Source organism: Nannospalax galili, unplaced genomic scaffold (assembly GCF_000622305.1).
Source record: "Nannospalax galili isolate Female #2095 unplaced genomic scaffold, S.galili_v1.0 scaffold891, whole genome shotgun sequence".
In the NCBI taxonomy this organism is placed as follows: domain Eukaryota; kingdom Metazoa; phylum Chordata; class Mammalia; order Rodentia; family Spalacidae; genus Nannospalax; species Nannospalax galili.
In genome coordinates this window covers 78439-95449 of record NW_008330576.1, presented here as the reverse complement: position 1 = coordinate 95449, position 17011 = coordinate 78439, and the positions used below count along the sequence as shown (strand labels likewise).

The window sequence follows — 17011 nt, the reverse complement described above, 5'->3', positions numbered from 1 at the left end:
TATAACACAACATAATGGCATGACTGTGGTTTGTTCCTAAAAAAAAAATGAAAGTTCCAAGAGGTATAGGCTTGTGTTCCTCACGACTATTCCCTAGAATGCTGGAGATGATGAACAGAAATCTTTTAGAATGAATAGTCATCAAAGCAAAATAATTTGTACACTTTTAATTAAAGCTAGAAAAAATGAATATATATTGCAGTACACTTTTGTGAATAGAAAATACAATTTCTCATCTATATCTCTATAGCTTATTTGAATCTTTCAGTTAAAAATTAAAGATCACATTTTAATATAGAAGCAATGAACCTCAAAAATGCAGACACTAGGAAAAACCTTTCCGTACTGTTCCAACCACTCAATAAAGGCGTTCTGGGAGTTTTGGTTATTGTTTTGTTTGTTTTGAGACAGGTTCTCACTGTTGTAGGCCTGGAACTTAATGGAGATCCATCTGTCTCTGCCTCTTAAGTGCTGGAATTAAAGGTGTGTACCACTACACTAGACCACAGAGATATTCTTAACAATATAAAAATAAGTTTAGGATTTATAACTAAGACAATATGAAAGAGTATATTCAAGAAAATACTGAGCTATTAAAGCTTTTATGAGCCTTTTACCACCTCTCTATTCTTCGTCTGACCTGCTCCTATACCTTAGAGGAGGGAGATTATTCAGTCTTAACTCAGTTGTCTTCAGGTGACAGAAATAATGGAACCGATTTTTCAGAATGTTTTAAAATCCCCCAAGGCACTCCTGCTAACTAGAAACACACTGCATCTACTGGTTAAGGGCACACACAAGGAACTGAGTCCAGATGAGGATAACTGAATGACTAGATATTAAAATCTATTTTTTTGAAAGAGTTTAATTTGATCTTTTCTATTTCTCTATGCCATTAAAAAGGTAACATAGCATGCATCATCTCAGAGGGAAGTAAAACATGCTCATGGTGAAAACTTCTATATCACTCCCAATCACCCTTCCCTGTCACCACCCCTGGAGCACCCCCCACCCCCAAATGAGGATATAGATAATAACAGTGAAGAATAGATGTATTTGACTTTGGTATCTTTTAAAGAACATCTGTCTGGAGTAAGAACTCAAAGAGTTCTGGAGCTTAAAAACTCATTTATTTTTACAATTCAACACAGTAAACAAATCTCTGCATAGCAGCTAACTGAAAATGGCCATTAAAATTTAAATAAAATCAAAGTAATTCAGTAGATGAGTGTGACAGACATTTCCACTATTTCTTAATTAAATTTACCTGACCAGTTGCTTTTTAGGGTCTAGTATGTTCAGTAACTTGTCTGCATACACCTTCTTAGAAGCAGTAAAAAGAATGATCTACAAATTCAGGGAAAAGAAGTAATCATTATACATAATCTAAATATGGGTACTATATTCAATAAAATAAAAATAGGTAATTAGTTTAAGCACATTTACCTCATACATCTGAGACATTCGTTCCAGGAATTCCCTGAAGAATGGTCTTAATCTCACATAAACCTAAAGAAATACAAAGATAGTTTTCAGCAAATGAACATGAAATAAAAATCACTTTTTGGGGGTATTTTGCTCTAACTTCAGATATATTATAATTAAAAGTTTCATATTTTAACATAACAGAAATATGTACTGAGTACTACTCAAACCAAATATAGTTCATATACAGGAAGCACTTTATACATTCTTTTAGTGAGATAATCATCATTGATAATTTCATTTTCAATACATAAATACAACAGTACTTTGTTGAAATGTAATTTCAATAAGCACTTCAACCAAAAATGAAAGATTTCCCTCAGAGATTTAGGTCCACCAATCAACTCCATCTTCCAACCAGGTAGCATCCATCCAATTATTAGGCGGGCTGTGTGTCCAGTTCAAAGCTGACCTGTCTCAATGACCTTCCTCTTTAATTATTCAGAATTTCTTCTAAACAAATATCTGCTAAAAATATTAAACTTTCTATTATATAATAGTCAAGACGGTAATGTCTAGATTGTTGACTATAATCACATTTTTAAAAAAGAAATCAAACTTGCCCTTACATTTAAGAACCAGTTCTCAAAGTCTATTGGTCAAAACCACAAAAGATGGTAGTACCCAAAGAGCTGCTATGTATATATTTCTATGTCTAGCTTCTTGACTAACATTTATTGCTCCTGTAATATATTGTAATATTCAAGAAAGCACAGAAATACAAGCCACAAATCTTAAATCTGCTTATAAAAGACTCCTCCAATTAGATTTACTTTATGACAAATTTTTTTAAAAGAAAAATCTGTACTCCACTGAAACATGACTAATGATTTCAGATATCAATAACAAATGTTTATTAAATTAAATAAATTTTAATCTTTTAAAAAAGCCTGTGTTGGCTAAAAACCTAATTCAAGCTCAGTGTTCTATTCTGTTGTCATATAAAAACGTGTTCATGACAAAATCTGGGATTGTTTTATGGTAAAACACAGGGAAGGCATGGAACAAAAGAAAATGAAAAGAGAAAAAAGAGACATTTCCACTGACTTCTAGATTAGGTAAACCTGTAGTTTCTTTATGTATTTTACTATGGTCACTGTTTAAATATAATATATATCTTATCATTTGACACTGCTTGTAAAATGTTTACTGGTGATGGAAGGTGGTACTAAAGATTAGATATATTGCCAGAGTGTTTCCTTGTATGAGGATAGAAAGAGTAAGAGTTGACTGTCCAAGTTAACTTGGATAGATGGACAACTAACAGAAAGGTGTTTGAGAAGATACCAGGGTGGCTAATAAAAGAACTAAAAGTATACATAGGTACAAAGTAACAGTCGTCAGGAGTGGAGTAGGCCACATGGAATTGTGCCATGTGATACAAACAAAGGCACAGTCTCACAAACAGAAATAAAGGTACAAATCCAGCTGGGTCTGAGTCATTTGGCTCTATTAAATGTGAGCAGAAACTAAGTTAAGCCTTAAGTATTCTGCTGAAGGAAACAATAAAGGTAAGTTTAATATAAAGAGGCGCTTTTTGTTTAATTTTTAAATTATATTTACTAGGGGAATGGAGGGGCACGCATGTCATGGAGCATGTGTGGAGGTCAGAGGACAACTTTTGAGAGTCTCTCTCCTTCCACTATGTGGGACCCAGGTATCAAACTCAGGTTGTCAAGAGTTAGCACAAAGTGCCTTTACCTTCTGAGCCATCCCATCAGCTCCAAAGAGTTTAACAGTACTTATTTTTTTAGGTCACAAAGATTTATGCCTCTAAATGCTTAAAAATCTATTCCACAAATACCCTTAATTCCTTTTTTTTTCTTATTTTAATCTCACAGAAGATTCCGATTCCGTACCACCTGCTTCCCATTTTCTACCAACTGTCCTTCTTCACATCTGCAACTTTTTGTTTTTGTTTTGTTGGGACAGGGTCTCACTATGTAGTCCAGACTGTTCTGGAACTTACTGGGTAGCACAGGATGGCCTCAATATTGTGGTGATCCTCTTACCCCAGCCTCCTAAATGCTGGGATTATAAGTGTGTGCCATCATGCCCAGCTCAACTTAACTTTTAACTATGCAGCCTCCCTAAGAACAAAAGACACATTTCAGTCTATTATATATAATATGTTCTTCCACACCTATAGTAATTTTATTTAAAGGTTTTCAATAAACCAAATGTACTTTGAAAAAATACATCAGAAGTTTAAAAATAATGCCTAGAGGTGATCATAAACAATTATTATATACAAGACTGACAACTATTCAAAGATGAGGATTGGTGAATATGCACATTATGTCAAACTTTAAAAGTAAAAACAGCCAGGCGTGGTGGCACACACCTTTAATCCTAGCGCTTGGGACGCAGAGGCAGGCGGATCTTTGTGAGTTCAAGGCCAGCCTGGTCTACATAGTGAGTTCCAGGACAGCTGGGGCTACAAGGAGACCCTGTCTCAAAAAGACAAAAATAAACAGAAAATCATCTGCAAAAGATTGATAGCAGAGTTAATTTTATTATGGGCTGATCTTACCAAATTTTATATAGAAAAACATTAAGAAAGCATTACATTAACAGTACAAAAACATTTGAAATTTGAAAATGAGTAATAATTGACCTTCTGCATTTCTTCTAGTAGCATGACAATGAAAATTAAGTGTATGTATATTAATGCTCATAAAATATTAATGGATAACAGACCACATGTAATATTTAGATAAAAAAGTGCTTATAAATTGATTATAAATACTGTGTGGTTAAGTCTGGGTGAATTCAAGTCAACTGACTTCTATTAGTTCATCAAACCTTAATCTAGTATTTTAACAATAGGGCCAAGAAACAAAAACTCTACACAAAGATAAGCAGTTTCAAATAGTCTGCAACTACCTAAGGGGGGAAAAAAATACTATATATATTAGCCTTTTTAGGGGAAATTTTGTTGTTGGATTTGTTTTTTCTTTTTTGTTTTGTTTTGAGGCGTCTCACTACATAGCCCAAGCTGCTTCATCTCACTGAGATTCACCTGCCTCTGCCTCCCCACAGATGGGATTAAAGGCATGCACCACCATGCCCAAGGAGAAATATTTTTACTTAATTTTTAAAGCCCAGATACTATGATACTACACTGAAAAAGAAAACACCTTTGGCACCTTTTCCAGGGTATCATTTGAACTTAATGATACATTATGATTATAGTTTTTAAAACAGTAAATTTACAAGGTGGTGGTAGTATAGTTGTGTGTATGCTTAGCTTATCCAGGTCCCTGGGTTCAATTCTAAGTACTAAAGGGAATATAAATTAAGTAGAATTCATTAAAGATATATGCCTTTAACCCCACCACTTGAGAAACTGAAGCAGAATTTCAATAAGTTTAATAACAGTCTAGGCTACATAATAAAATTCTATTTAAAAAAACTCTGTATATGTAATATATAGAAACATACATAAATACATATGTTATCTCACAGACAAGTCCAGTGGTACATGTTATGTTGGTACATGTAATCTTGGCACTTACATGCTGAAAGCAGAAAACTAATGATGCTAGAGATTTTGAAAAATGAAATGCTCTAATTAGCTGAAGAAAATCTTAAAATTTAAATACACAAGTATACAAGCGGCCCTACCAACTTTTCAACCATTCTGTACACCTTAGTTTTAGATCAGTGTTATGACAATTAAATAAGTTAATACACATAAAGCATTTGGTATAGTGGTAAAGTGTCAAAAGCTGGTAACTATTATTACCCACCTCACTATTTAAAAGTATCCAGCTGTCTGGAAAACAGAAACAGTATTATTGAATGGAGTGGAATTGGGCAAACATTATTCTAGAGAGAGCCCTAAAGCTACCATCCATTCTCTGAAGAAAGGGAAATTAATGACTTTGCCAATGTTTTCTTAGCATCAGTCCAGAACACGGACCTGTGGTAGGACCTGTGGAGGTCTCAACTTCATAACCCATTAGGTTATTTTAGTGATCGTTGGCATCATCAAGCTCCAGCAAGAGGTAGAAGGATGCTGGGAGTATTATTTACAAGTGGATGAATCTTGGAATGAGTAGGCAAAAATACTAAACAACAGAACCCATAGTATAAAAACAAACTTTTAAAAAATTCCCAAACTAAGCCTCTTTGTAAAACCTTAACTATTAAATAGAATTCCATCTGAAAACAGATTAAAAAGTCCAGTGAGAATAAGTTGAAGCTTAATGTATTTATACACATGACTTAAGTTGTCAAAGAAGCATAAGGTTCACAAGGGAAAAATGATTATACATGTAAGTATAATGGAACATTCTAGCTAGCACTCAGGAGTTAAGTAGGAGGATGCTGAGTTCCAGGCCACCTGTGGGCTAGAGTGAAATCCTATCTCAAAAATAAAGTTAGATCACTCTAAAATCATTCTAAAGACAGCAAAGCCTCTAATTTTATACATGTTGTAGTCAACTCTCACATTTTCAACATTTAAAATATGTGCAGATTTTAAATACACTTCCCACTACATAGTGCAAGCTAGCCTCAAGCTCATATTGTTCTGCTTTAGCCTCCTGAACTGGGATGAGATGACAGGCATGAACCACCATGTCTGCGAGGTTTTGTTTTGTTTCTGAGATAGGGTCTTCCTATAGCTCCAGCTGGCCCAGAACTCACTGTGGAGACCAGGCTGACCTGGATCTCACAGAAATCTGCCTTCCTCTGCCTCCCCAGTGCTGGGATTAAAGGTGTGCACTGCCACGCCTGGCTCCTGTATATTTTTTTAATGAACTATTCCTAATTTTGAAAGACACATTTTAAGAATGCCCCATGAAATATATTTTCCAATTTTGATAAAGAACTGTAACTTTAATTTGTATCACTTTAAAACCTAAAATAGTGAATAATTATAATGAAAAAGTAGTGCTAATGACTCTTAGTGCTAATGACTCTGCTTACTAGAAAAGGGGAAAGTTACTTTAAAATTACTCTAAAGTATTTTTAGTATTTTCTATAAGTAACTTACTATCAATATTGTTCTCTCCTAGCTAAAAATGTTATCAACACTAAATATCCATAAGCCCAAATGTGATATACAAGGCATACTTATGTACAAATATACATACTTATGTACAACAAAATCAGGTTCATTAAACTCAACATTAAAATGTATCATTGACATTACTAAGTCAGAATTTGCAAAAGAGAAAATGTAATCAGGTATTTACAACAGAATTTTTTACTTAATTTCTCTTCATGAAGCAAAAAGCTGATTTTTCTAGGAAGACATAGAAGCCACTGAGCCTTCTAATACCCTTCTGTGGTATGGAAATTATCCTGAACTGAAAGATTTCCAAGAAAACAAACTAGAAAGAGGCTGAACTTTGCTAACCACTAGATTCTCCACTGGCCTCTCCCCCACCCAACTTTTCCCATAAAAGCAACCTCTACCAATTAAAGTATCTTTTACAAGTAGCTCCCTACAGAATCCTATCTCCTTGAGTGCTTACCATAGTCTGATTTCTGGACAGCTGACCCAAAGCTTGTTGATTTTACTGATCCTCAGAAAGCCACTGACTGTCTTAATGTTGAGTACAGTCAAAAATCAGATGCCCCTGCCTTACTTTACAGAATGAGGAGATGGACAACACAGATGCGATTGGGTGCACTGTGGTGAAACATATGAGGATATCTTCTTTGTGTCTTCAATCAGCCACATTTGGGCTGGGTAGCTCTATTACATCTTCAAAAAACTGAGCTCCAGTTCTTGATGGAGATAGAGGAAGGTCATTGAGGAGGTGTTTCAGCTCAAGAGCTAAGTGAAAAATGTCTTTTGATTCAGTTCTGCTTGTGGATAGCAGTCATCTTCTGGATGGAAGAGGGAGTGAGATGACCTAGAGTCTTGAATTGGTGGATCTGCAGGAACAGAAACTAAATACAGTGGAGACCTCTTAACTGAGTAACACCATGAGATGGATTTCCTGACAATGTGTCAATATACACTAACTATAAAGACTTTTAAACGTGCATTGGAAGTGATCATGCACTTGTTTTTCCAAATAAAATGCATCTATACCATTTTATGAATAAATGCTTTCTCAATCAAGAAACAATTTTCAGTTAAAATGTGTATTTTAAAAAAATACCAATCCCAATAAAAATCTGTATACTCTTTGTGTCATACTCTCAACTTTAAAAGTCAGCTTTTTCAGATTTTCCACATATAGTCCATCTACTTCATCTAGTATCAGTTGTAACATAAGTCAGCTTTTAATTTCAGATGGATTTTTTGTGTTCTGCCCCTAAAGAAATGGAATTCAAGCTGGGTGTGGTGGCATACGCCTTTAATCCCAGCCCTCAGAGGCAGAGGCAGGTGCATCTCTGTGAGATTGAGGCCAGCCTGGTCTACACAGCAAGTTCCAGGCCAGCTGGGGCTACAGGGAAACCCTGTCTTTAAAAAAAAAAAAAGGCAAAAATGGATTCTATGTAAATACTAAATTTAGACTTGAATAATTTACCTGCTTGAAGATTCTTTTCTAAATCTTGCATTATTATTTATTCCTATTTACCAATCAAAGAGTACATATCATGAAATCAGGTACTCTTTAAATGTAAGTAATGACTACTTCAAACTTCCCTCAACCTTGAAAGCCAGCCCACAATCAGATTGCTATGAATCTAATACACGTTTTCTATACAGAATAAAAATTCTAATAAACATTTGATTACTCACTTCCACTTAGAGTTTGTAAATTTACAGTAAATACTTATTAGATCATAGATCAGCAAATTAAGGCCTACTATGTAACCCACTCAGGCCTGGAATTTGTAATACAGCCCAGGCTGACTTCAAATCCATGGTCTTCCTGACTTAGCCTAACTAATAGTGGGATTCCAGTGTGCTGGATCACCGGTGTATACCACCACCCCTGCCCACTCGTTTTCATGTATGGTTCCTTTCAATGTTGCAATGGCAGAAAAAGTGGTTGCAACAAGGAACATAAAACCTAAAATTCCTGATATAATTATTAAGACATATTTAATACAATTTATACTTTAAACTATTTTGAAGTGAAAGAGAAAAGGAACTGAAATACGGTATAGGTAAACCTTAACAAAATGAAAACAAAAAAAGTGCCAAGAGGACACTTTATCTGGCCTTGATTCAAAGGAAGAGGCTGATTCTTTTACACACACATATACACACCAGGCACACCACATGGGGACGGGGGCTAGGGGAGAAAAGTAGGGGATGTAGAAAATGCTATGGAACTGACATATTCAAGAATATATCAGTAAGTGCCATGGATGTAAGCTTCACCTCAGTAAATTGTTCTAAAATAAGAGTACAGTATTTTACGGGTTTCAACCTTTAAGTGAGCCCCGTTACAATACAGTGGTTAAATATGTAAGTTACATCTTACCTAATAATGTGGTTTCTCCAAAATCTCTTAGCTCATCCCAGACCCTTGTGTATATTCTTCTTTGCCAGTAGATGGAGACAACACCACTGAAAGTTTAAAAGACATCATTCCCTGTTTAAAGGGAGCTTGCTGGTCTGAAAAATCTGGGGGAGCCCTAACCAAAGATTTATCTTTAAAAAGCTATTGAATGGCTGTGCCAAAATCAGAAATGCAAGGAAATGTACCCAATATTAACTATGGATATCTTCAAAAATTTAGTAGAGGGGGATTAATCTGTCCTTGATATAGCAAATAAATCTTAATACTAAAAAGGTAAACATTTCTATAGCTTCTAAAATTCAGATTTCCTACTCATTGCTATTTAAGGCTTCTAGATCATTTTATTCAGTTTCAGAAATTATAACACAAAACATGAAAAAAGAGGTTTTAAAATTCCACAAAGGTATAATGCACTGTATTGCTTGCCTAAATATTAGCAATACGTACTGCCATAAGCCTTTTTTATTCAAAATACAATTATTCAGGTCCACATGAAATAATTTTTTAGAAGAAAAATTATAAATAGTAGAAGCAATAAAAAATTCAATTTTATAGTCATACTGAAAAATGTCAAATCCATTTCCACATCTTTTTTTCACTACTTAGAGAAAAAAAAAGGAAAATCCAAAAGCCATTTATAAGAAATAAAAAATCCAAAAGCCATTTATAAGAAATAAATTTCAAATCTGGAAACTTAAGAAAAGTCTTCTCAAAAATCATTTACCTGCATTCTCAAATTGCTTTCCCTTCAAAATTCAATAGCTGAAAACCACTGTTTTCAAACTCAATTAAAAAAAATAAAAATAAAAAAAAGCAAACATACCAAAAAGAACATCAACAAACAACAAAGTTACTGAGTTAAAAGAGAAAATGTTTACTATTTATATTGGCCCTAAGACCCCTAATTCTTTAAAGTACACTAAACACGAGCACTCTATCTGTAGGAAACTATTTTGTTAAGAAAAAGACTTGCCTTAAGCCAAATAATAACCAATTAAAAAGGAATCCTTCCTTACAATCCATTATTTTTAATGTATCTTTTCCTTCTCTAATAATGGGTCAGGTTAAATCATATTATGTAAGGAGGAGATGAATATACTATTCAGGTATTATAATGCCTATTTTAATTAAACAGAACTGACAAGCACTACACTAAAATAAATCCTTAGGATTCATTACTAAAGTATTTAGTAAAGTAACACTGAAACAAAACTTGCACTTAACTCTGAAATTTTATGATTCCTATGAGACAACAACTAAAACCTACCAAGAAGCTACAACCACTTTCTAACTGCCTACCAGGAACACATAAGCAGCCAGAGGCCTGTCCATCATCCATACACCAAATGCTCTGTAGCTTTATCACCCTTGCATTGGCTTCCTTGACAGACCACTATTTTCTGATCCCTCCCACTCTTTCATTAGCTGGTGTGTACATATGAAAGTCATGCTAATACAGATGCCAACACACAAAGACACTCTGCAGTTTCCAGTATATTCTTTTACATAATCATGCCAATCTTATTTCAATAGGGAAATTTTAACAACAAAAAAAAAATATGGCCAACACAGATAATCCACAGCAAAATCTTAAGAATATATTTTGCACCATAACCTGTCCATCAACAGAGATGAGAGAAATGCTTACACCTAAATTCTTTACATAGAGTGTCCTTTAATCCTGTGATTAATGTAAGGTCTACTGAACTATAATTTTACAGATGATAAAACTATTAAATAAAAACGACCAACAAGGATTGAGCTTTCTTCATATTAATTGGATTTATGGAAAAACGGAACAAATCCAGGTATGAACCTGGCAAGCTCCTCTCAGAGCTCTGTCAGTGTTCCTTGCCTCCACCTACTGGCAAACAGGTTACCACACTAGTAGATATAACAGGGACAGAACAGTATTTTCTGGGTAACTAATCAATTTAGTTATTTCATGTAACTATCTAGCATCATGCTATTTTGTGTTATTACATCATTAAAATATTGATGAAGTCTACAGAAAGACATACTGAACATCACAAAAAAACTTTTTTTTGGCCCAGAATGTTACCTAACAGTTCAAAAATCATGTTAAAAGAATTTTAATTACCTGATAAATGACATCTTGGAAAAGGACTGGAAAAGTAAGTGCTGCATCTTCTAGTTCATTTAGACTACAGTGCACTAGTGTTTCATCCTTAAAATGAAGAAGTGAAAGCAAATTTTAAAAGAAACTTCAAAAGGTACTTGTATGTGGTCATGATCATTAAAAACATCCATTCATGTACAGAAATTTGTATTTAAAGTACATTAAAGTAATTTGTGATACTACAAATTAGGATAGGGCTTTCTTTTCTTTTTTTGAGACAGGGTCTCCCTGTAGCCCAAATCCAGGCCAGCTGGGGCTACAGGGAGACCCTGTCTTTGAAAAAAACAGGAAGAGAAGTAAATATATTTCTTGAAAGGACAGGGGGTGCAGCTTAGTTGGAAGAGTGCTTTCCTAGCATTCACCAAGCCCTGGATTTCATCCCCAAGCACCACATGCCTATAACCCCAGTACTTGGGATGTGGAGACAAGTTCAAGGCTAGCTTGGGCTACAAAGACCCTATCTTGAAAATAAAATAAATATTTAAATTTTATTTATTAAAAGTAAATCAAAATACAGACACTAGTACTACCTTCAAAATTTTCAATGGGCTTAAAGATCAATTAAAACACAAATGTTCATAGCTTATAATTCCATGTTATTGGTTACTGTGTTTCTTTTAGTCTATAATTAAACATACAAGTGTGTGCATGTGATTGTGTGTGAGATACATATTTGGGGGGGGCAGTGGAGTTGGTAGTGCTAGGGATCAAACCCAGGGCCTTGCACATACTAAGCTACATCTTCAGCATCTCACTATATAGTTGGCCTTGAACTCACAATCCATTTGCCTCTGCCTTCCAACTGCTGGGACTATATGTATGTACCACTATACCTGGCTCTCTGATAAACTAGTAAGATGAAAAAATAATAAGCAAGGAGCCTTGAAGCAAGTTTGAGGTTTGAATCCAGTCTAGTCTACAAAGCAAATGTCAGACTAGCCAGGATTTCACAACAAGCTCCTGTCTCTGTCTCAAAATATTACACCTCTTCAAAAAAAAACCAAAACAAAACCAAAGTCAGGTGTACTACTGGCATACACTTGAGGCTGAAGCATAAGGAACAAGGGTTCAAGGCTAGCCTAGATTACACAATAGGCCCTAACACAACAGCAAAAGTGTTTGCCTGAACCCCATATATATATACATATACATACACATACATACAAATGTACACATAGATATGCACATATATATAGCATCTTAAAATGTTTCTATAACTAAGTCATAATTAATTCTATTATTTCATAAGCCTCTTCTTCACCTACTTCTATAAGATTATTTAAATTATTTTTGCTCAGCCATGCATCTTTCCCTCTGTACTATCCTTCACACCAGAATGAAAATATGGCCAATTTTATATCATGACTATATACCACCTAATTTCAAAATGTAGCGGTCTCTTTCTCCACCTTGCATATCAGCTCCCAAACTACACAGAATCAGTTTTAAAATTTTTGTACTTATCCTGTTTGTAGTATTCTAGGACTTCTGGTATTTTACATTCTCTGGCTAGTGAAGGCTATGATTAAGAAATATGAAAATAGGCCAGGCATAGTGGTTCACGCCTTTAATCCCAGCACTTGGGAGGCAGAGGCAAATGGATCTCTATGAGTTTGAGGCCAGCCTGGTCTACATGGAGACCCTGTCTCAAAAAGACCAAAAAAAAAAGACAAAACAGAAATATTACATGCTAATTAAAAAAGTAAAGAGAGCCCAGTGAGGTGGCTCACACCTTTAATCACAGCACTAGAGAGGCAGAGGCAGGCTACAGGGAGACCATCTTTAAATAATTAAATAGCAAAAACGTAAAAGAACCAGGTGTAGTGGCACATGCCTTTCATCCTCACACGGAGGCAGAGGCAGGAAGAGTTCTGTGAGTTCTAGTCCAGCCAGGGCTACATAGATCCTTTTTTTAAAAAAAGAAAAAAAGCCTTCCCAATTTTCTGAGAATAGAATCACATTTCCAATGATAATATACCAGTAATAATGTTCAACAATGAAGTATTTTTCAGCACACTTCATTAGAAAACACTTTTCCTGATAACACAAAACTATAAGCAAGTGGTAAATGTGGTAAGTATATATTGAAATGGGTTAGCAAAAGATAGGAGATATTCTACTCAAAGTTGTCCTGGTACCCAAAGGTCTAAAAATAACAGAAATATACAGAGGTCTTGCTCTGTTGACCAGGCTGGTGTTAACCTCCATGGTTCAAGGAGTCCTCCTGCGTCAGCCTCTTCAATAGCTCAGACTACAAGGCATATACAACCATATCACATAGTAGGCTTGTAAAATATAAATTTTAAAATCTTATGAAGAGAATATACTAAAGTTCTACTAGTAAGCAGGATTTTTTTTCTCTATTAATAAAACTTTATTAGTAATTAGATAAATAGAAAAAAATAAAACTAGGAAAAAGCATATAGCTCAGATGTAGCTCAGCTTACCTAGCATACATAAAGCCCTGGGTTCAATCCCCAAAACCACATAATCCAGGCATAGTTGTATACTACACTCCTGAAAACCCAGTACTCAGGAGGTAGAGGCAGCAGGATGAGTCATTCTCAGCTACATGGGAAGTTTGAGGCCAGCCTGGGATATATGAGATCTTGGGGGGGGGGGGGGGCTTGGCGGTTAAGAGGACTGACTGCTCTTGCAGAGGACCTGGGTTCGATTCCCAGTACCCACATGGCAGCTGTGAACCGTCCTTAACTCCAGGTTCCAGGGGAAACCCATGCCCTCTTCTGACCTCTGACCTCCGCGGCATTGCATGACACAGGTGCACTCCCATACATGCGGGCAATACACTCATACACATAAAAAAAAATAAAAAAGAGGAGGGGAAAACAGGAAAAGGAATATGGTCTGATAGCTAACTTACTGAGAACAAATTATATTTGATCATTTGGCAAAGCAAGATTCTAACAAAACGGGAATTTAAATTGTATGCATAATTCTAATAGACTCAAATTAAAATTCAGGGAGTGATTCGTTATATCCTGAGATGTAACTCAGGATATGGTACTTGCCTAACATATATATGAGCCTGATCAATTCCCAGCATCACAAAAGCAAAACAAAATAAATTACAGGATCTTGAGAATATAGTCAAGGGCTGGAGAGATGGCTTAGTAGTTAAGAGCCATCTGGTTGCTCTTGCAGAGGACCCAGATTCCGTTCCCACATGGCACCTAACAACCATTCAAAACTCCAGTTCCAGAAGATCTGACACCCTCTTTTGGCCTCTGCAGGCACTGCACACACATTGCACACTCACGCAGGCAAAACATACACATAATTTTTGTTTAAAAGAATGTGAAAAAGAAAACATTTAAGTGCAAAAGTAAAAGTCCATTTTATTTTGAAAATGCCCCAAATCCCAACCAATCTGGAAGTCCTAGCACTAGACTTTACTTAAAAATACTTAGAACACTCAGAACATATTTATAACAAATATGATGACTGTTTACGCATTTGTATTCTTTTAGGCATTTTGGTCTGTAATTTTACAAGAGAATTTAACCTGCTTATTCTATCTTTAAAGATAACATGCTTGGCCCGGCGTGGTAGTGCACGCCTTTAGTCCCAGCACTTGGGAGGCAGAGGCAGGTGGACCTTTGTGAGTTCAAGGCCAGCCTGGTTTACATACTGAGTTCAGGGCAGCTGGGGCTACAGGGAGACCCTGTCTCAAAAAGACAACAACAAAAAAAATATAACATGCTTACCAGATCCAAAACTAGGGAGAATTCTGGTGTGCTTCTTGTTTTTAGTGGCAGAGCAGGCTTCCTGTTTAGTTGTTCTTCTGTCAATGGTGGAACATGTTTGATGAAATAATAGCTATAAATCAAAATTGAAGAAAATTTCAACTGTTGGATGTTTCATGCATATAAAGCATATTACTAAATCCAGCCCACTAAAAACAACTTTTTTTTTTAATTAGTTTGGAATGTAGCTCAGTTAAACAGCACTTGCCTAGTATGTACAAGGCCCTGGGTTCACTTCCCAAAAGCAAACATACGCATGTGTGCACACGTGAGTGCACACACACACAGATTGAGGGGGGCAATAAAAAGCTTTAAAACACCTTAGTGATGGTTAATCTTCAGTTTTCTTGACTGGATTTATTAGATTGGTACAAAAGGAATTGCTATCTCAGATCATGAATTTTAAAGTATTATAACTAGGTTCATCTTAATTAAAATAGGAACCATTACAATCAACACCTTTTCGTTGAGAAAAAAGTTTTGTTTATTCTTGTAGTGCAAAAATCCACACATCAGGATTTGACGAACTCTTGGAAAGCATTTTCTGCACCCTGATGGTTGTAGAAATGTTTTTCCTTAAAAAAGTTTTTGAAGTGGTAGCTGGTTGGCAGACATCAGGTGAAAATGAAAAGTGAGGCAAGATTTCATAGCTCAATTCATTCAACTTTTGAAACCCTGGTTGTGCAAAATGCAATTAGGCTGCAGCTGTCATGGAGAACTGGGTCTTAACCACTAAGCAATACCAGCAGCAGGTGCACAGTTCTCAGATGTAATGGTTTCAGAAATCTATAGTGATCACCCCAGCAGCAAATCACCAAACACTGACTATGACCTTTTACAGGTGCATGTTTGGCTTTGGGAAGTGTTTTGGATCTTCTCAGTCACACACTGAGCTGGTTGTCAATTGTGGTACATAATTCACTTTTCTTTGAACAAGTCTATTGAGAAACATTCCTTGTTGTATAGTGTAAGACAACATGATAGTTTAAAATGATGATGATTTTTATTTTGGGTCAGTTCATGAGGAACTCACTTAACCCTTTTCACCTTTCCAATTTATTTCAAATGCCAAATGATCATTTAATGGTCCATGCCAGGTTATATGGCAACTTTTTGGGTAGTTTTAAGAGGGTCAGCTTTTGGGTGCTGGAGAGATGGCAGAAGATCTGGGTTCGAATCCCAGCACCTACATGGCAGCCAACAACTGTCCATAATTCCAGTTCCAGATCTGACAGCCTCTTCTGTCCTCTGTGGGCACTGTATGACACAGGTGCACTTACCAACACTCAGGCAATACACGCATACACATAAAATAAAAATAATAAAATATTTAAAAAAAAAAAAAAAAGAAAAAAAGAAAGAGGGTCAGCTTTGATGATTGCTCTCACTTGGTCATTGTCAACCTCTGATGGCTGGCCACTAGCTCCTCATCTTCAAGGCTCTCATCTCCTTTGGAAAGCTTCTTGAACTCCCACTGCAGTGTACATTCAATTCATTAGCAGGCTCTGAAAACCTAATGCACTGTTGATGTTGCCAGTTGTGTCCACTGCTTTACAACCCATTTTGAACTCAAATAAGAAAATTGTTTGAATTTGCTTTTTGTCTATTATCATTTCCATAGTATAAAATGTAAAAAAAAGAAAAAATTCAAGCAATAAGTCATTAGCAAAAAAACATAAAGCAAGAAATGTGTATTAAAATGATGGGTAACAGCCAATTTAGGAATAAACTCCACTATCAAATGACAAATTTCAACAATGCAAAGACCGCAATTACCTTTGCACCAACCTAATAGAATCACCCAGACAACAGACATCTCTGGATGTGTCTATAAGGGTATCTCCAGAGAGCTCTAACCACGAGCAGCCCTATCCTACGAGCGAGAGTCCTAAACTGAGTAACAACAAAAGAGAAAGCTAGCTAAGCTCTCTGCTTCCTGACAGCAGACATCCATGACCTTGTTCTCCTACCTGTCACAACTAGAATACCTCTTGCTGCCAGCTCTTCCCTGCTATGAGGGGCTGTATAGTCACACCACGAGCCAAAGTAACCCTTCCTTAAGTTGCCTCTTCTCAGGTATTTGGTTAAAGTAAAAAGGAAGTAACTAATACTTAACCCAATGAACCAAATTTAGAAAACGGAAGTAAAAGCAAAATTATACAAATTAATGTCTCCATATCTCA

At 35.7% G+C, this 17011-nt stretch overlaps 1 protein-coding gene and 1 long non-coding RNA gene across 4 annotated transcripts in view; one reads left to right on the top strand and one right to left on the bottom strand.

Moving 5' to 3' along the window:
- Window positions 1-7390, top strand: part of LOC115066989 — a 29330-nt gene extending 21940 nt beyond the window's left edge. Inside the window, exon 4 of one of the 2 annotated variants that reach the window (XR_003846424.1) lies at window positions 7304-7390. This is a non-coding gene — a long non-coding RNA (uncharacterized LOC115066989). The other variant, XR_003846427.1, reaches the window with a different exon arrangement.
- The window catches only part of Ctdspl2 (CTD small phosphatase like 2), a 62893-nt gene that overhangs the window by 9238 nt on the left and 36644 nt on the right, over window positions 1-17011 (bottom strand). For both annotated transcript variants that reach the window (XM_029554098.1, XM_008849133.1), the window contains exons 7-10: window positions 14790-14901; window positions 11026-11112; window positions 1447-1509; window positions 1268-1347 (exon numbers count right to left, since the gene is read on the bottom strand). In XM_029554098.1, the coding sequence (XP_029409958.1) occupies window positions 1268-1347; window positions 1447-1509; window positions 11026-11112; window positions 14790-14901 (342 nt within the window). The remainder of the gene's footprint in view (window positions 1-1267; window positions 1348-1446; window positions 1510-11025; window positions 11113-14789; window positions 14902-17011) is intronic.